The sequence below is a fragment of the Haemorhous mexicanus genome, chromosome 11 (assembly GCF_027477595.1).
Source record: "Haemorhous mexicanus isolate bHaeMex1 chromosome 11, bHaeMex1.pri, whole genome shotgun sequence".
Taxonomy (NCBI): domain Eukaryota; kingdom Metazoa; phylum Chordata; class Aves; order Passeriformes; family Fringillidae; genus Haemorhous; species Haemorhous mexicanus.
Genome location: NC_082351.1, coordinates 15561600 through 15579586, shown reverse-complemented (window position 1 = coordinate 15579586; position 17987 = coordinate 15561600). Strand labels below are relative to the sequence as shown.

General features: G+C 47.8%; 1 protein-coding gene across 2 annotated transcripts; it reads left to right on the top strand.

Moving 5' to 3' along the window:
• Window positions 1-1507: 1507 nt before the first annotated feature.
• FAM107A (family with sequence similarity 107 member A) lies at window positions 1508-16806 on the top strand. Of its 2 annotated transcripts, none has more exons than XM_059856692.1 (4): window positions 1508-1670; window positions 9655-9829; window positions 12933-13089; window positions 13514-16806. In XM_059856692.1, exons 1-4 carry the CDS (start codon window positions 1607-1609, stop codon window positions 13619-13621), a joined length of 504 nt encoding a protein of 167 aa, XP_059712675.1. In that variant the 5' UTR covers window positions 1508-1606; the 3' UTR covers window positions 13622-16806. The 2 variants fall into 2 exon arrangements, with proteins under 2 accessions (XP_059712675.1, XP_059712676.1); XM_059856693.1 differs by lacking the exon at window positions 1508-1670 and adding an exon at window positions 1737-1755.
• Window positions 16807-17987: the final 1181 nt, after the last annotated feature.

Here is a 17987-nt window from a genome sequence, read left to right as displayed (position 1 = left end):
CACACAAGCGCACAGACACACCACAAACACTGGAGTAAGGACCAGCCTGCCTTTCCTCTCCTGCATCTGAGGCCCCATGTCAATTAAACTGAGCAGCTCCTGGTGAGGAGGTTAAAAATAATAATGGTTTTTTTTAGTCTCTGGTAGCAAAGGACCGGCAACATCTCCTGTGTTTCATTTCCTCTTATAGAGCAATACCTGTACAGTTATTTCTCATTTCTCTCTTGTCATTTCTTCCAGAAAGAATATTCCCTTCAGTCCAAGGGCCCGAGTGGAAGCAAGAAGCCAGGGAGTGGCAGTTCAGGTGAGTGCCAGCAGCCCATGCTGACCCTCAAAGAGCTTTGGAGGCAAACTGGGAGGGGCTGGGGCTTGAGCTCACACCTGGTGCTGCTGAGCCCTTGGCTGGGATGGCAGAAAGTGTTAGGATGTGGAGCAGTGCAAACTGTGGAAAGGTGAAAGTAAGTGAAAGAGCACCCCTGTGTCTGTGAGAACCTGGCCTCTTTCTCCAGTCCTTCACAGAGCCAGGGGTATCTGGGCAGGACGTGGCCTGGACATTGCACCCTCAGGTGCCACAGTGTGTGAAGGTGACTGGGCACCCCAGTGGTGCCCCCCAGCCTTCCCTATCCCCTTCCTCTGTGTGGAAATGGTTTTGCTTCATCCCTGACACTCCTGGGCCTGGGACACTGAGCACCTGCAGGCTGGCACTGAGCAACCTGGGCAGAACTGGACCACAGAACGCACTGAAGAGCCAAAAGGAGTTGCTGGAGTAGTTTAAACCCCTTCTTCTCCCCCACCTTTGCAACCTTTGGTTTCCCAGGCTGTGGCAATTCAGGGACAGCCAACGTGACACCTTCCAGCCACAGTGATGATGGGGACAAGAAGCCCAGCTCAGGCAGGGGCTGCATCCAGCAGCAGCAGACCTGGGGCAGCGATGCTGTGGCATCGCACGAGCTCTGATGCCACCAGGACACCCGTGGCCCCGTGTAGGAGCTGCTTGTCCCTCTCGCAGCCCTTACCCCCGGGCCGTGCAGCGCTTGGTGGATGGCAGGGTGTTGCAACATGCCAGGGAATAATCACGATAGCTGGAGCGGTTGCCCTGGTGCCGGCTTGGCTGTTGCAGTGGTTGCTAAAGAGAGTGGGCGTGCGGCTTCCTCTGGGGCGATCTGATTTCTCCAGGAGCGTGGTTAAGGTACGCTGAGGAGAAATCGTCCTCGGTGGAGCAGGGACACGACCTCTCCTCCAGCAGCAGCAGCGGCTGTGCCGAGCAGGCAGCTCGGTGCCCGGGCACGCACAGAGCTGTTTGCTCTGGGGAGGAAAAGGATCAGCGCCTTCATCTGTCCTGGGAAAGCACCTTCAGGCAGCCAAGAGCCAAGGGAAGAAGTTTTCAGGGCGGCGGAGGGACTGGCACCGAGGAGCGAGCAAGGCCAGCGGCGGCTGCCCGGCGAGCTCGGCGAGGTCCCGGTGCGGTGGCAGGAGCAGCAGGGAGGGACCAGCAGCCACCTCCACGTGACCTTGTGTCCCTGCTGCCACCGCACGGACCTGGCAGGAGCCGGGCACTGCCTTGGAGCGGCCAAAAGGCACACGGGCAGGCAGCAGCAGCAGCCCCATGTCGTGGGGCACAGGGCAGCACCTGCCCCCCGGGCTCCCCCGGGCCTCGCTGCGGAAATCAGGTAAGGGATCCCCGCCTCGCCGGTGCTCCCTTCTGCGGGGACGGGCTGCTTCATCCCCTGGGATTGCTCTGCACTGCGTACTCAGGTGACTTAGAACCTGGTTTTACTTTTATTTGAGATATCATGCTACTTTAATACTTCTGCTTCTGCCTTTCCATATCTCACTAGAAGTTCCCTTAGAATACCCATCCTGCAATTCAAACCTCCTTGAAGAGGCACTGGGCTGGAGAGGGGACTAACGCAATCCCTGCAAACCAACATGGGAGGATATTTTCTGTATTTAACAAAATACCTTTGAACTAACTTTAAGCATTCATTACTGATTGATGTGCATCTCTGTCATTGGCGAGCAAATGTGCAGAGCAAATATTTGGTGAGATATTAAAACTAAGTTTATGATTGTCAAGAGGGACTGCTAAGCATCTGCCACTGTCAAACAAAACTAAACCAGGGCTCCACATGCTGCTTGTAAAAGGCATGGGACGTCTTGGTGATTGCTAACAGACTAGGGTCCCAGCCTTGCTATCTTTGCTTATCACAGTCCAAGGTAATTAAATGAAATTATTAACCAGCACACCCAGTCCTGCCTGCCAGCAGAGAGGCACTTGCTGCTGCCTGATCATACAAGCATTTCCAACTGGTAACTTCTACACGCCAAAATGCTAAGCAAGCCTCAGACCTGGTTGGATTTCTCTCTTCTAAATCCATCTGCATAAATGCAAAGTTCAGCAGATGCCCATGGTGACATCCAGAGTCCTTTACCTTTGGGGTGATGGCCGGTGCCAATGTGTGAGCAGCCGGGGCTGAGCCCAGCACTGCTCTGTGCTCTCTTAGGCAGGCACAGAGCTGGTGCAAATGGGGACCCAGCCCTGGGGGCTGCAGTGCTGGCAGGGACTCAGCAAGGGCAAGCAGGACTGGGGACAGGCTGGGGAGACTGACTACACCAGTGAGAGAACACTGGCTGTACTGGAGGGGGGCACAGGCTGTACAGGTGAGTAGCCCCGTCCCCAGCATGTGCTCAGCAGAGACACAGAGGTAGGAACAGTGGTGACACGTGGCAGCAGTGCTGGGAGCTGCAGAGATGTGTCCCTCAGCCCTGTTTTACATTTCCATTAGGGTTTTCTCTGCTTTTCTAACCTTGTGACCCCGTGGGGTTTATTTCTGACCGTCAAGGCTGAGTGGAGGCAAGGGGACCTGGGGTGTGGGCGCCTGCTGCCCTGAGGCAGCCACTTGATAGCTGGGAACTGCTTCCCACAGCAGCCACATCGAGTTACACTCACCCTATTGCATTATAAATACCAGAATTAGCCTTACTTAATTATTTAAAACTATAGATTAAAAGCAGACAAAGGCTCTTTGACTCCTTCCCAGAGCACACCTATCATTTATCAGAGGTACGGTCGCCTGGTGACAAGCTCAGGGGAGCGTGCCAGCTCCGTCGGTATGAAGTGCTCTGGCACAGCTGGAGCCAGAGGAGAGGAAAATCACGGTGAGGGTGGGAGCTGCTGCTATCTCACCCAGGGAGGGTAATGTTTAACATCTGCCAATCTTTGGGCTCACATTATTACTATTATTATCATTATTATTATCATTATTAACATCACCATCCTCCATCTCCAGGGCAGTAAGCCACAGCAGTCATTAGACTGATGTGAATTACAGGTATTTTGTTCCAGGTTATTGTAACAGCAGCACACGGATTACTGGGGTGATAAAGGCACATTTTGTGGGCTCAGCTGTGGGGACTCACCCACCAAAGGGTGTCCAGGCACTGCCTCCCTCTGCCCGGAACCCACCGACCATGCAAAGGGGGCTTCCTCAAGCAAGTGCCCAACTTTGAGGTCAAACCTCCTGTCCCCCTGGCAGATGATCCTCTGCAATGCAGGTGCACACCTGAAAGCTGCTGTCATCAGACAAAGCTCTGGGGCTTTCAGAAACTGACATGGAATTCTTTCCCATTTTGCCAACCTTAGCTATTCCATATTTCTAAAATACAGTTAATTAACACCGGAAAAATCATGCAAATTAGCAAGTGCCATCAATTGAAGAATCCAAAACCGATGACAAACTTTCAGCTTCCTTCTTTGTAGGACTTAACATATAGCATGACCTTTTCTGCCATTACTTTCTCACAATAAAATCTGTAGAGCCAAACTCCAGCTGCACTTCAGACACTGGAAATGTATTGGCAGAAAGTTCATACTCTAAAATGAAAAAAAAAAAAGTTAAGTTCTGGCTAAGAGAAGCATGCAAGAGCTTAAAAGTAACAGAGGCTGGTTTAAAGATCCCACACACCTCCACCTGCACATGCAAACTCTTGTGGGGAGTGGAAACAGGCCCTGCTCCTCTCAGCCTTCCCTAGAGGGGTGAGGGACAGTACTCTCACCCTGAGGAAAGGTGGGTTCCCCAGGGACTGGATGCTGTTGGGGTCTGAGGCCCAGAAAATGGATGGTTTCCCCCCATAATTGCAGTTAAAAATGTCAGAAACCTGCATTACCCCCCAGGCTCAGGTTACTTGTGTAAATAGCTTAAAACTTGCTCTGCTGGCCCACACTGCTGTGTTGGTTTTGCAGCTGCCTGACTTGCAGGACGTGAATGACCAGCTGCTGTCAGCAGCCCTTCATTCATCTCTTGGTTCTTTAAAGAAGACTCATTCATGAATAAATCCTGGGCATCCAGAAAACCAGAGGTTCTTCCCTGTAACCACAGTTGTAAGTGATCATTTCTGCTCAGGAAGCGGTCTCTTGGATCAGTGGTTTTACAAACCCAGATCCAGGTCTCTGACCCTGGACACCCTGAGGTTTTTGCCCAGCCTTATCCCTTCTACCAAGTGACAGGGTCTCACAAGGTTACAGACAGCAATGTCCTCTGAGTACAGATCCCATTCCCAGAATAATGCCTTCTGACTGTTTTTACAGGGGTGGCATTACACAAAGGCCAATTATCTGCCCAGAAATGGATGCCAATACAATGTTTTTAACAAAAGCAGTTTGGTGATCCTCTGGCCCTATTGACAAAACTCTTCTGAGATGCTCTAGTTCAGTTCTCAAATGACACAGACAGCAGAAATAAAACACTGTGAACTACATTTGTTTTCTAGATTTCAGCTAAAGTTGAACACTGACCTGTGCTGCAGAAGGCAGCACTGACAGCTTGCAATCTTTAAGGATGCAGGTGGAATGGGAAAGGGCTGAGGGATGTGCAGGGGAAAAACAAGATAACACAGGGAGCAGGATGTCAGGAGACCTTGGCAAAACAGAAGTCAGGCATTTCACACAGAAACCTGCAAAAAGCAGCTGCTGTCCCATACAGGTGCAGGTTGACAAGCGCTGGGCAGGACCCCAGATCTCCACTCTGCAGCTTTCTAAATCGAACAGCTATGGATTAATTCCATTTCCAAGCTGTTTCGTTTTTCCCTTGTAAAGAACAGCTGTAGCCATGTAGGCAGCCTAAGCAGAGCTGCATCCCTCAGGTTACCTACCCTTTCCAGGACTGTTAATCCTTTTAACATTCCTGGGGATTATTTCCATCCCACAGGAAGGTAGCACAGGCTGCCAGCAGCAGTGCCCTGACACAGAGGGGCTCACATGGCAATCCACCACCAGGAGACAAGTTGCTTAATCCTAAATAAATGCTCTGTGAAGAGCATCTCCTCCTCCTTGTGAGGAAAAACCAAAAAGCAGCAGCAGACAAAGGAAGCATAGCCCAGCTCCAGCTGTGGCCAAACCCTCATGTCCAGTGTCTGTCCTTGGGCATGTGTCAGTCCTCTCCCCCCTCCTCTTCCTCCTCTTCTCCAGGAGCAGGCTAAAACATTTCTCCTTGTTTTGAGGGGCTACACTAAAGCCACTCAGCACCTCAAGCAGCACACCCTGTTTTACACTCCTAGAAGAGCATATTTAATATATATTTGCAGCATTCATGCTTTCAAAAGTATTTAGTGCTGCACCAAAGCTGCCTGATATCCTGTTTCCCAAACAGATTGCGCCTGACCATAGTCAGAAGTGGAAAGAATTTGTCCCAGGATTGCAGAGTGATGATTTTATTGCAACTCTCCCAGGAACTGGGGGATTTATAAGTATTTCCAGGTGGTCTGAGCAGGAATTTGGGCTTTGCTCTCGGTCAGAAGAGAACAAGATATTAAAATGTCACTTTTCTCCACCAGTCAGTCCCACACCCTGGGGCAGGAGGGTGTCTGGTCTCTGGGCCACCTCAAAGATGCTGAAAATTCCCTGCATGGTCTCCTAGAAAACTAATAGAGGCTGGAGGCACATTTCACACTATGGTTGAGAGAGGAGATAACTCCTCCATGTGTGATGTCCAAGTACCTGCCAGGCTCATCCTGGCAGTCTTGCTTTTTACTAACAGAAAAGCAGCTGGAAACACACATTCCCTAGAAAGCTTTGAGCTTCTAGAAATGGGGAAAGGGAAAATACCTAAAAGCAAGCAAAAGCCTAAGTTATTGAAGCAAACAGTGTTACTTTTTATAAGCAACACTGCAAAGCAGACCTATTTAAAAGGTCACTTTGTCTTCCTCAGTGGAGCAGGGGGTATTAACATCCACGTGTGGTTTTTTGTTTGTATCTTGCAAAGAACAAAATAAAAATGTCCAACACTTTTTGCTGATTTATGATGGTGGCCAGGAGGTGTCAAGGCAGAGCCTTGTTCATTGATCTGCAGCTGAATCATGCAAAAACAGACATCCTGCTGTAAATCCACTGCAGAGACCTGGCGTGATTTATACCTTCAGCACCATAAATAATGACAAAAAGCAGCCTGATAGCACTCTGTCTCTGTTACATGGACATGCATTACCTCAGGTCTCAGAGATGATAGAACTACTCCCTGACAAACATTTTGCACTGGCTCCTATTTGCCAACCTGCAGGAGGTGGGATGCCCCATCCTTACCCTCTGCATAACCCCAAGCTGTGCTCCAGACACACCACTATTTTTATATTCTCATTTTTCTTTTTCTGCTCAGTGTAAATGAAGACATTCCTTGAATTGTCCAGGCCGAGGGCTTCTGAAGGTTTAAAGTGCTATTCTCGTAGAGAGGTTCAAGGCTCCTTCCAGTCCCAATCAGGGCTTTGACTTTGTCCCCAGGGCAGCAGTGCAGACTCCCATGGGAAGCCAAACCCTCAAGGTGGGTTTCTGCACACTCCTGGGTACATCTAGTGCCATGAAAACCAAGCACAGAGGTACCTGCTGTGCCCTGGCCCCCACAGTTTATTTAAGCAAATTGCATTCCTCATGAGGACTTTCACATGCTGGTTCAACAGAACCAGCCCAGAAAAGCTTCCCAGTTTTTCTCCTAATTTGTACTAGTTTAAGGGGAAAGTTCCCTATTTGCCTTCAGGAACTAGGTTGATAAATTGCTGTTTCTTTGCAAGCCTCAGTCATGCAATGTTAGATTGCTGCAGTCTGGAAATAACCACATTAGCCCATCCAAAAGCTCCAGGCTCACCACAGTGCTCCCTCAAAATGCCACATAAGACAGAAGGGGGGCCCTTTCCTGATCGTCCTGGGTGCCTGGGGAAACACCACAAGCCCAGACTGAAGGACTGGATGACACCATTCCATGTGTGTGCATTGCTGGGTGCTGGACCTCTGTGGATGTGGGGAAAGCAAATCTGCCCAAGCAGATCTCCCTGGATCTGGGTCTTGGGAAGAAGGGACTCCCAGTCCTGAGTTGCAAAAGGAAAACCATACATCGTGGACACAGGGGAAAAGAGTATTTAATAAATAGCAGTGCTGCACCAGTGCCCCAAGAGCTTAGCAACAGGACCCAAGAGCTAATTGGTCCAGAGAAAAATACCAAAGTCCCTTGAGTTTCAGCCATTTACACACTCAGGTTGGTCCTTCAGCCTTGGTTGGCTGCATAATCCTTCCACACTCACTACTCACGGCATTGTCCCGTAGCAGAGCACTTAAATCAAGTGGATTTAAGATACACAAATCCAAGATGGACATGTCCCAGCCCTACTCCTGACTAACACACAAGCAGCTGTGGACATCTGTGTCACTGGAGGCAGCTCTGGACTACACAGGAACAGCAGGAAAGGGCAGTGGAATGACAAGGTGACATTGAGCCTAGTCTATTAGCACAGCTTCCAAAAACAATGTTTCCATTAAAAACACCTGGCATTTTATTGAAGTTACTCCATGGAGAGACCTTTTTGTTTGAAAAATGAAGACGTAGCTTTGCCATTTGAAATAGAGGTTAACCACTTCATTCACGCCAAAACAAACCTTTGTTTTTGTACCTTCCTTCCTTCCTTGTCTTTTCTCTGCCTCTTCTGTGGAGAAAGAAAAAAAAAAAAAAAAAAAAAGAGAGAGAAATACAAGAAAAAAAAAATGAAGCCATTTTACCCCAGTGAAAATCTGATATGTTTTCTTATTGTTCCAAACCTGGCTTTCATCTAACAAAAATTAGCCATGAAATTGCACTGCCTTAACCCTTGGCTGTTCTTCAGTCCCTGCATCTCTCTGGAAGGCAAGGCTGAGCTCTCAGTTTCAGCCTGGGGAGTCCAGCCCTGCAAGGGTTTGAGTCAGCCTGGCACTTGCCACCAAACATCAAACCACACCACCTTCCCTTCTGCCAGCAGTGATGTGTGATCCTAGAGGAAAATAATGTGATACAAAAAAATCACTGGTTGCAGCTTCCAAGCACCCTTTAAATATGTACCGAACTATTCACCCCAATTACACTCCTGTAATGGGCTCTGATTTGTTTGCCTTTGTTCCCAAAGCAGTAGGGCACTGGCCACATTAACATTCAATGAGAAGTTGTTTGATATTGAATCTTTTCTTCAGCAGTATTATTCCTTACACAATTTTGTTTGATTGCAATCCACTTCACATTTTTAAGTGCTTACTGACTGTGAAAGAATGACCTAGCCTGCTTTCTCTTGGCTTTTTTTATTGATTTCTCTTTTAAAAAGGTTTTATTCCTTTTATACATGAGATTGAAATAAAAGAAAGAGGCAACATTACTGAACAACTGTTTTTCTTCCAGCTCCATCAACCCGTATAACTTCACAGTAGGCCTCAAAAAATACTGTAATAATGAGACACTTAAAGACATGAAGCTGCCTACACCCTTTTCCTGGGACTTTTTTGGTTCTTACTGGTAAACTTCCAAATTGTTCAAGTGAATAGTCAGGAATAAATTGCTCTTTCTGAGCACCTGATTAGACCATACACTGAGTAATTGGAGGCAGACCTACTGTGCTCCTCATTTAAAGACACGGCCCACCATGTGCAGTTTGTCTTATAACTTGTGCTTTGCACTCACTTTGTATGGGAGTTTTTTGTAAAGAGAAAATGCAAAGGAATTGGAAAACACCAGCAGTGATTTGCCTGAAATCCAAGCTGCCATTCCTTCCAAAACAGTGGGCTCTTGTTCTTACATCCAGAACATACAAATTATTGCAGCATGATCACAGACTGCATGGGCGAGGGATGCTTTTCTTGGCACTGAACTCAATCCTGATGAATAGGTCAGCAGGATATCAGTAAAATCTTTCCCTGACAAGAGATTTCAGATACAGCAGGACTTCGTCCGGCCAGTGTTTCAGAAGTCCCTTAAATCCCACAGCATCCCCTTGTGCTATGGGACCAACAGCCTCATCCAGAATGCCCTAAGCAGCAGCTCAACACAGTCTACACCCATGGCTGCTTCCAGATTTAGTTAGATCTATCTTGCATTAATTAATCTTTGGCACTAAATTCTGCAGCCACTGAAGTGAGTGGCTGGCAAGTAATTTAAGTGATCTAATTAATATGAGTCTCATCAACAACTCGAAGGGAGTATTTTTTAAAACCTCTAAAAATCCCACACCAGCACATGAAGGCACGTGCACTCTGACACTGATGTGGTGTCAAGCAGCCAGGACAGGCACCAGCTTCTCTCCTCTGTCTTGCCTGGGGTTCTCACACCAAGCAGGGTGAGACTTCTCATGCAAACACCTCATTTTTTCTTCCAGCATCGATGTACACAGAAATACAGCGGGATCGACCAGATGGTGGGAATATCCTGACTCACCCAGACTACATAGATGGAAACCCAGACCTCATCAAACCTAAGAAGCTCCTAAATCCTGTAAAAGCCTCAAAGAGCCATCAAGAGCTGCACAGGGAGCTGCTGATGAACCACAAAAGGTAAGGGGAAGTTGCAGGCTGTCACTGGAGCAGCCCAAGAGGTGTGCTGAGCTGTCAAAGCTCAGAAGCTGAGTCACAGGTGCCAGTGACAGACTGCAAGCTGGAACAGCAGGATAAATCCCATGACTTGCAAACACAGTGCCCTGTCCTCTTTGGCTGTATCCTTTCCTCTTTGCTCTGATGTGACCATTTCTTTTACAAAAATAAAGCAGAAGGAAAAGCCCCCACTCTGCCATCCTGAAGCCTTGGCTGGCACTTGTTAGAGCCACAGCCACTGAAGATGCAGGGCACCCCTTTTTGGTGTCCCTTGGAGGTTTTCTGGTTTTTCTGTCTCCATCACTGATCTGCCAAGTCCCCCAGCAATGTACAGCATTCCTGTGCACTTGAAGGTCAATCCAAAGGCAGGAAGAGGTGCAGGCTGGATGCAGCCATTGAAAGCTGAGGTAGCAGTGGAGTGAGATCATCTGCACAAGGCTACTCAGCAACTCCCTAAATATCAAATGGGTAAAGACAGGCTAGAACTCATATTCTTGACTTCCTACCCCATCACCCCAATTTAACTCTTTGGGGGTACAGATAACACATCAGGAAAACAATACCAGTGATCAAGAGCCTACAACTACATCATTCCATTGTGGCAACTGTCTGAACATTAGTGCAATGAAATCATATTCGGCTCAGAGGCTTTTAAGCACAGCAAAAAATCTGCTGGCTTTTTATTGACATTTTCTGAACACCCTGAAATACCTTGACACAATAGCTCTTTGGCTGCCTAATTAAAAGGAGCACAGCCTCTGTTCTAAAGGACTGCAGTCATCACAAGAACCAGACACGTATATTAATTCAGTGAACAATCAAGCCTGCCAGCAGGGTGCATTAATCAATACTGGCACCGGCTGGGCTTGGGTTTGATTTGATTTTCCCAGAATCAGAAGAATTACAGGGACCTTTCTCTGGCATCAAGGCAGATGTCACTATATTAGCCAGATATTTTTTAAAGTCTCTGGCATGAGAGTGACCATCTCCTCCCCAGTGATACTGCCCAGTTTACAGGGTCACCTACTAGCACTGTCTTTGATCTCACAGACCATTATTCCAGTCTAACCATGATGGAACAAAGGAACAAGGAACCCCTGCAATGGAAGCCACAGAGAGGAATGGCAGTGAAGGAGGTGCAGACCCTGCAGCACCAGATCACACTGGCAAACACAAAGTACATCACCTCTTTGTGTTCCAGTTCTGTGCCTGCCACCGTGTCACCGCCACCTGTGCCACCAGGTACTGGCAGGAGGCAGCTCCAGCACAGGCATCCTGCACTACCTACTCATGTGGCCCCTCTCAAGCATCAGTTTAAACCTGTTTTGGCTCTGACCTCCCAAGTATTCTTCAGCAAATATGTGAGACAAACCTTACTGCAAAAAGTAATCCACTGTTGCTGGTTTCTTGTCACTCTGAAATCTACCAGTTTTGCTTCCTGCTAAATATTACCATTGAGGGAGAGAAGGGAGAATGGGAGAGAGAAGGAATTATGACCTGCTCCTGTTTCTGCTTTGGTTGGTTTTTCCCCCTCAAGCAGCAGGGAGAAGCAGCTGAAATCAGCAGCATGTGTAACAAAATCCTTATCTTACTCAACACCTCTGGGCACTAACACAGGCTGATTAAATCAAGGAATAGTAACAAATCTACAGGCAACATTGTAAGCCGTGTCTCCAGCAAGACAAAGCAGGTTTTCCTTCTCTCAAGCCTTGGGAAAAGCAATTTTGCAGCATCCAAATTGTTCCTGCTTCAAAAACCATGATGAAAGCTCTGGGGCCAAGGCTATGGCTGCCTTTACTGATGTTGCTGTGAACTTTGTCCTGTCATTAAGCAAAAAAAAAAAAAAATTACAATGGGAAGTATCATCAAAAGTGGTACTGTAAGGATGCAAGCACTAGGTCCAGCCATGCTGTGACAGTGCAGAGGTTTGCTGCACCTGGAGAGAGTGGTTCCTCTCTCCTGCCTGCCAGTTCAGCGTCTCATGATGTGAGGTACCACCTCAGCACCTGCTATCCTGCCAAGAAATCCACAGTCCACAGGGTTTGATGCCTCTACTTTCAAACAACCTTGGCCAAAACCAACCAGACTTTGGTCAACAGAGGTCTCCTGGTGCTGAGGAGGAGCTTTACATGAACAGCACTCCCCAGTCCAGGGCACCCTGGGCAAGCCCTTAGCACAGGCTTGGGGAGGTCCCCTCCTCTCTCAAAACAGACCTGCACCCACAGGAAAATCAAACAACCCATAACTACTTCAGGTATGGCAATATCCAAAGTGTGAGGTTTCTGAAATTTGTTCAGGCAACACCTTCCATCTGTTTGCCACGCATTTATACCCTGCCTGTGTGGCCCTGCTGTGTCTCCTTGCCTGTGATCCCACCCCTCACAGAACAGGGGTTCACCTGAGATGCATCAGGTTGCCAAAGGGGAGTCAGGCACCTGTGCCATCAGCAAATCCTCCGGCTTCCAGGAGGAAAGGACACTTCATTTTGGCCTCTTGATCCACAACTATCCATGTCAGCAGGGGGATCGCCGGCCCTCAGCTCCGAAGCAAAGCTTCAGATGAAGCAAAGCTTCGAAGCTTCAGATGGGATGCGCGGGGAGGAAGGAGCTGCCAGGACAATTACTGCAGCCCAATGACTACCCCTGCTGGTGGGAAAAAAATCGTCATTATTGCACATGTTCTCAGCGCCGCTGAATCCACAGCTGACACGCTCAAACCAGTAACAGCAGCAGCCTACGGAAGGTCCCTTTTCCACGCCCGACACAGAAAGCTGTGGTACCCCGGGGCAATGGGAGCAGCCGAACTTCCAGCACCAAACGGGCCATACACGAACAGCAATATGTGCCCACCCCAAGCAGGCAGCCCAAGGCACCATCAAACACCCTCAAACCTTGTGGATGGATTTGTGGGTCAGGGCTGGTTCATGGATCTCCCATGGATCTCATGGAACACAGGTCTCCCAATGTTTCCATTTAGGACCAAGACAGGTTTTGGGGTGCCGGGCTGGCAGTTGTTACACCCCAGGTATAGATGCTCTGGATCTCATTTATCTGCTTTCTACCCACAGAGGTTTGGGCGTGGACAGCAAGCCAGAGCTGCAGCGAGTGCTCGAGCACCGACGGCGAGACCTGCTCATCAAACAGAGGAAGGAAGAGGAAGAGGCAAAGAAATTGCAGTCTCCTTTTGAAAAAGAGCTATTAAAGAGGCACCAGAGGCTGGATCAGGTAGAACTGAGCTTTCAGCCATCCTTGGCATAACCTAACCACCTGACACAAGGCACAGGGGAGATGGGTGGGCTGAGGCTCAACCCAAGGTATAGCACTGCTACCCCTCCATAAAACAGGAGCCAAAGTACATCTTCCACTGCTGCCCCACACAGCTGCAGCACTGTCATCCTCACACTGAGATCCACCACCTTTGTACCACTTCACCCAGGACCCCATTTCACACCACTCACCCTGGGTCTCCTCTAGGTCCCACACAGTGTCCATGGGGTTTTTTTCCAGTTCAAAGCACCCTAAACTGCATGGGGCTGTAATAAACTGCTTTGGGCAATAATAACTGGACCCAGCAATAACAAAGCCTTGTGTTTTAATGTAGCTGATGCCCTTTTGTCCTTTCATGTGCACAAAAAATTCTTTTTTACAGCTGGAGAAGGAGCAGGAGAAGCAGGAAGACCATGCACCAGAATTCATAAAAGTCAAGGAAAACCTGAGAAGAACATCAACGGTGACGGGGGACGAGAAAGCAGCATAGCTTCTGCCAAAACCCAACGGGATCCTGCCAAGGCCAACACCCCCACTGAAATCTCTGTACATGGTGGACATTCCCAGCCACAACATTGGGGCTACTTGCAGTTATTAACACTTGCTCCAGTAGAAGGCACAGAAAAGGTTTTCCCAGTCCAGGAGGGAATCACTGTGGGAAAAGTGCAGTATTCACCAAAGTACTCACACAAATGGATGCAGAGAGAATGGTGTTATTTTCCCCCCAGAATGTGGGTGCACACTAACTACCAGCTAACTCTTGGTTAACTCTAGAGACACAGTGAATATTTCAAACAGGGAAGTCCGTGTAGGAACAGCTTGGGGGACTCCTGCTTCTTTGTGGAGGCAGGTTTGCCAGGCACAAGGGGACAAGAGGGCAGCTGCAGCTCTGGAGAGCCTCCTAGAAACCTGGAAACTAAAAGGGACAATCTGTGTATTACTGAGAACAGCCCAAGTGACCATAATGGCTTTCCCAAGGGTCACTGGCTTTGCACCAGTGTGCCAGTCAAGCGTGGCTGAGGCTGTGTGTCTCAGCAGCACACCTGTACTATCAGAAATACCAACCTCTGTGTGCCCTTACCAGTGCAGCACAGGCAGGTGCAGCTGTACTTCACAAGCACCTTTAAACAGCATTTCAGCCATTTCAAAGTGGCTTTTTAGGCAGTTCCATGATCAGGCAGAAAATACATTGGGCTGTTCCATCAACTCCCCAGGTGGAAGGCAAATGCTCTGTGCAGAAGGCAAAGGCTGGGTGTGCACAGATGTCCATGGAAGTGTGCAGTGACCAGGCAGCAGATCCCTGTGGATAGAGCAGACAGACAGACAAACTGCTTCTTGCTCCTGAACAAGAGCATCCTCTCTCCCAGCAGCTGGACATTTCCTACCATAGGGACCCACCAGAAATGCCCTGTGATGGAGAGGGGGGTGATGTAGTCATGTGCCACGGGTGCCAGGCAGTCCTGTTAACCACCCTGCATGCAGCTGGTACCTGTGGGCACTAGGGGGTACAGGGCATGTAGCTCCTGATGCAAAACTACTTGTCAGTGATTCTCATCCCCTTTTCCAGAGGTCAGAGCTGCTTCATTGCAGTTGCCACTTTACAAAGCTTCTTCTTGCTGCTGGTATAGCCAAGCTGAGGTGGATGGTGCATCTGCACCATGTTTGGACAGAGCCTGTCACATTTACAGGGCATCTGGGATAGCCACATCTAGAGCTAGAAGTGTGTTTCCAGGAGTATCTCAGCTTCTTGCTTCTCACACCAACCCTGATGCAAAGCCTGAACAGCATAACTCACCAACTGCCTTTGGACACTGGCTCCTGAACGGCCTCAGCAGACCTCATCAGCTGGGCAGGTAACACCTGGTTAATCAACATTTATTATCCACATCCTCAGTGGATCTATATGTAACTTATGGGAAACTGGGCATTTATACATGTTTATAAAAAAGTTACTAATCCATTCTCTAGTCTCCTGGTTCAGTGGGATGTTTCATTTCAGAGGGCTGTTGTTTGACCTGGCAGATTGAGTAAAACATCTGAGCCACATCATGTGTCAAGAGCAGTGATACAGGGATGGAGCTTCTATGACAGACTGGCCTATAAAAGCCCTTAACTCAGCTTCAATCCTTGAGCATCCCATCTCATGGCATTGTGTCTGCTGTAGTTTTCAAGGCCCTCATATGCTTATTCTACACATGATTTTATTTCAGAAATCCAGTGCATATTGTCACTATGGGTCAAACAAAATTTGAAAGGATCTATTAGCAGCCTTTCCAACTGTGAAGCTTTTTATACAGGTTATGATTAAAACCATAAGAAAGAAGCAGCATCCAGTATTTTTTCACAGGGAAAAAAAGCCAAATTTCTCCAAGGATAAAAAAGTGTTGCTAAGGATGCTTGTATATAGCTGTAAAGAGTGCTGCATGATACTCCATAGGTAACACCAGTGTAAGTAACTAGCCAGAATTACTGTGCTGAGGTTTTGTGAGGAGTTATGGCACAGATTAAGTAACCTTGATCAAAGAGCTCAAAAAAATTCAGCAAATTAGTTTGTAATTTTGCCACGGATGGAAATGCACTCCAGGAGAGGCAATCTGTCGCTCCACATGCACCAGTGAAATCCATGTTATCAGCTCACCCTGGCTGGGACAGGGGCATTTATGCAAGTCCTTGGGTGGGAGCCATCCAGTAAGGTCAGCAGTAAAGAGGCAGAAAGGATTTTGCTGCTTCTCTTAAGTATTCACGTATTACTTGGAGGGGAAAAAATAAATCAAAGTGTCTCCCTTTGTCCACCAAGCACAGAGAGGGGCTGCACACAACACAGTCCATTGTGGCTGAGAGTGTCTGGGTCATTTCCAGCAGAGGTCCCAAAGGGTGAGGGAGGGCTGGGTCACACTGTCCTAACTCAGGCTGGGCTAGCAGAGTCACGAGAAATCCTTCCAGCAGTGGAGAGACAGCAGAAAGCCCCGACCCAGCTGCCCACCAAGACCCCCCAGGATGTGAGCTGGGACACACCAGCAGGGACAGCCAGCACAGGCAGTGCCCTGGGGCACACAGCAGGGAAGACAGAGCTTCAGCCCTGACCAGAGCTCCAGGCTCCAGCCCTCGGAGATGGCACTTGGGAAATGATCCCTTTACTGCTGAACAGCATTTTCCAGCACAGCTCTTCTCACCCCTCTGAACTGATAATCCCCTGCTGGGCTCAGACAGAGAGCCTGTACAGCTTTCACCAATGCTCTTGAGATTCATGGAACAGCAGTGAGGAGCTGGCACCCTAAAAAGTCAGGGTAGGTATCACCAGGAAGATTATGGGCTATCTTTGTGTCTCTATTTCTTTTGCATTAATTTTTTCTCTATGCCTCTAAAGCACATTCCTGAATAAAACTGGTGTATCCAGAAGGTACAGATTATCAGAGTCTTGATGGAAGACAATTTTTTGCACTGTGTATGTTGCTTATGTGGTATATAGTCTGTATTCTGTGTTGGTGTTTATAAATTTATATAAAACTATATGTCATGCACCTCTGCTGAATTAACTCACTGTTTAATGTGGACACTTCTGAAGAAATAAACTAAATTATGATTGTATATTTTGCTCTTTTCCACAAGGAACTGAAAAAGCTTCAAGGATACAAACAGACAACAGCCAAATAAACTGAATGAACATAAAAAACAGTGAAGTCTGACACCAATTCCTTTGTTAATGTTGTGTTAACTCGCTCATCAATGAGCTCTTTGCATCATCTGCACCCAACACTGCATCCACTCCTTATCCCTAAACATCATCTCAATTTGATGAAAGTATAAGGACACACAAATTGTGAATCAGGCTTTGTGCACTGAAATTCCAATCTGATTTCTGACTGTGGATGCCCACCTGCCTGGCAGGGTAAAATCCATACAAAGCCAAGGAAACACATCCTTGGATTTAATTTTAAAACATATTTTTGAACTGACAAGTAATCCTCACACTAGTGAGCCTATTTAAACATTTTTAAAGTTGCTTTAGCAGCAACCAAAGACCACAGGTTTAGTCGATAAGAAAAAGAGATTATGCTTCACACATGCAGGTCACACACACCATGGTTCCTGAGAGGCAGGACTAAAACTGAATGCAGTGAAACAAATGAAAAGGACTTCTCTGTCTCATTAGCAATATCCTTATCAACACAGATACCAACATCCCACTCAGAACAAGGCAGAGGTGGTGCTTGGATGCATTTCTCTGACACAGGTATCTGCTGGGGTTGCCACACTGGGAGGTGTTCCCTGTGGCACTGGTGTGGCCAGTCAGCTCCTCAGTGGGGGTGAGATCTCCTTCTCTAAACCTGTTCTTCAGGTCAGGTTTACAAAACATCTTCCCACCTCTTTGATGCTTACAATAACAGCTCCCTTGCTACCCTACCATGGCAGGTTGTGTACTTCATTTCCTGGCATAAACCTTTTAAAGCAGCAAATCTTCTCTACACCTTTGGTTAGACATGAGACCAGGGCACTCATGCAGGACTTTGTAAAATGCTTTATCAACCTTTCCCAGCCCCAGCAGTGAGGTTTCAATGGGCTGTGCCCCAAAACTTCTGACAGTGATCACACACTTCCTTCCATGCATGGATGCCAATGGTAGTTGTTCATTGTGACAGTTCCTCTTCTGTGGAAGAGAGTAAGAACCAATCACTTCTGCTCTTTAAAGATAAAAACCTTTTAGCTATGCTCAAACTGCTCCATTGCCTGGGATTTCTCTTACTGCCAGAGTTTTCAATACCAGCTTTGCTCTTTATCCAGGTCATGCTGAGATCTCTTCTCCTATGCACTCACTCCTGAAGTGCTCCTAGATAATTTGCTGCAGTGAATTTCCC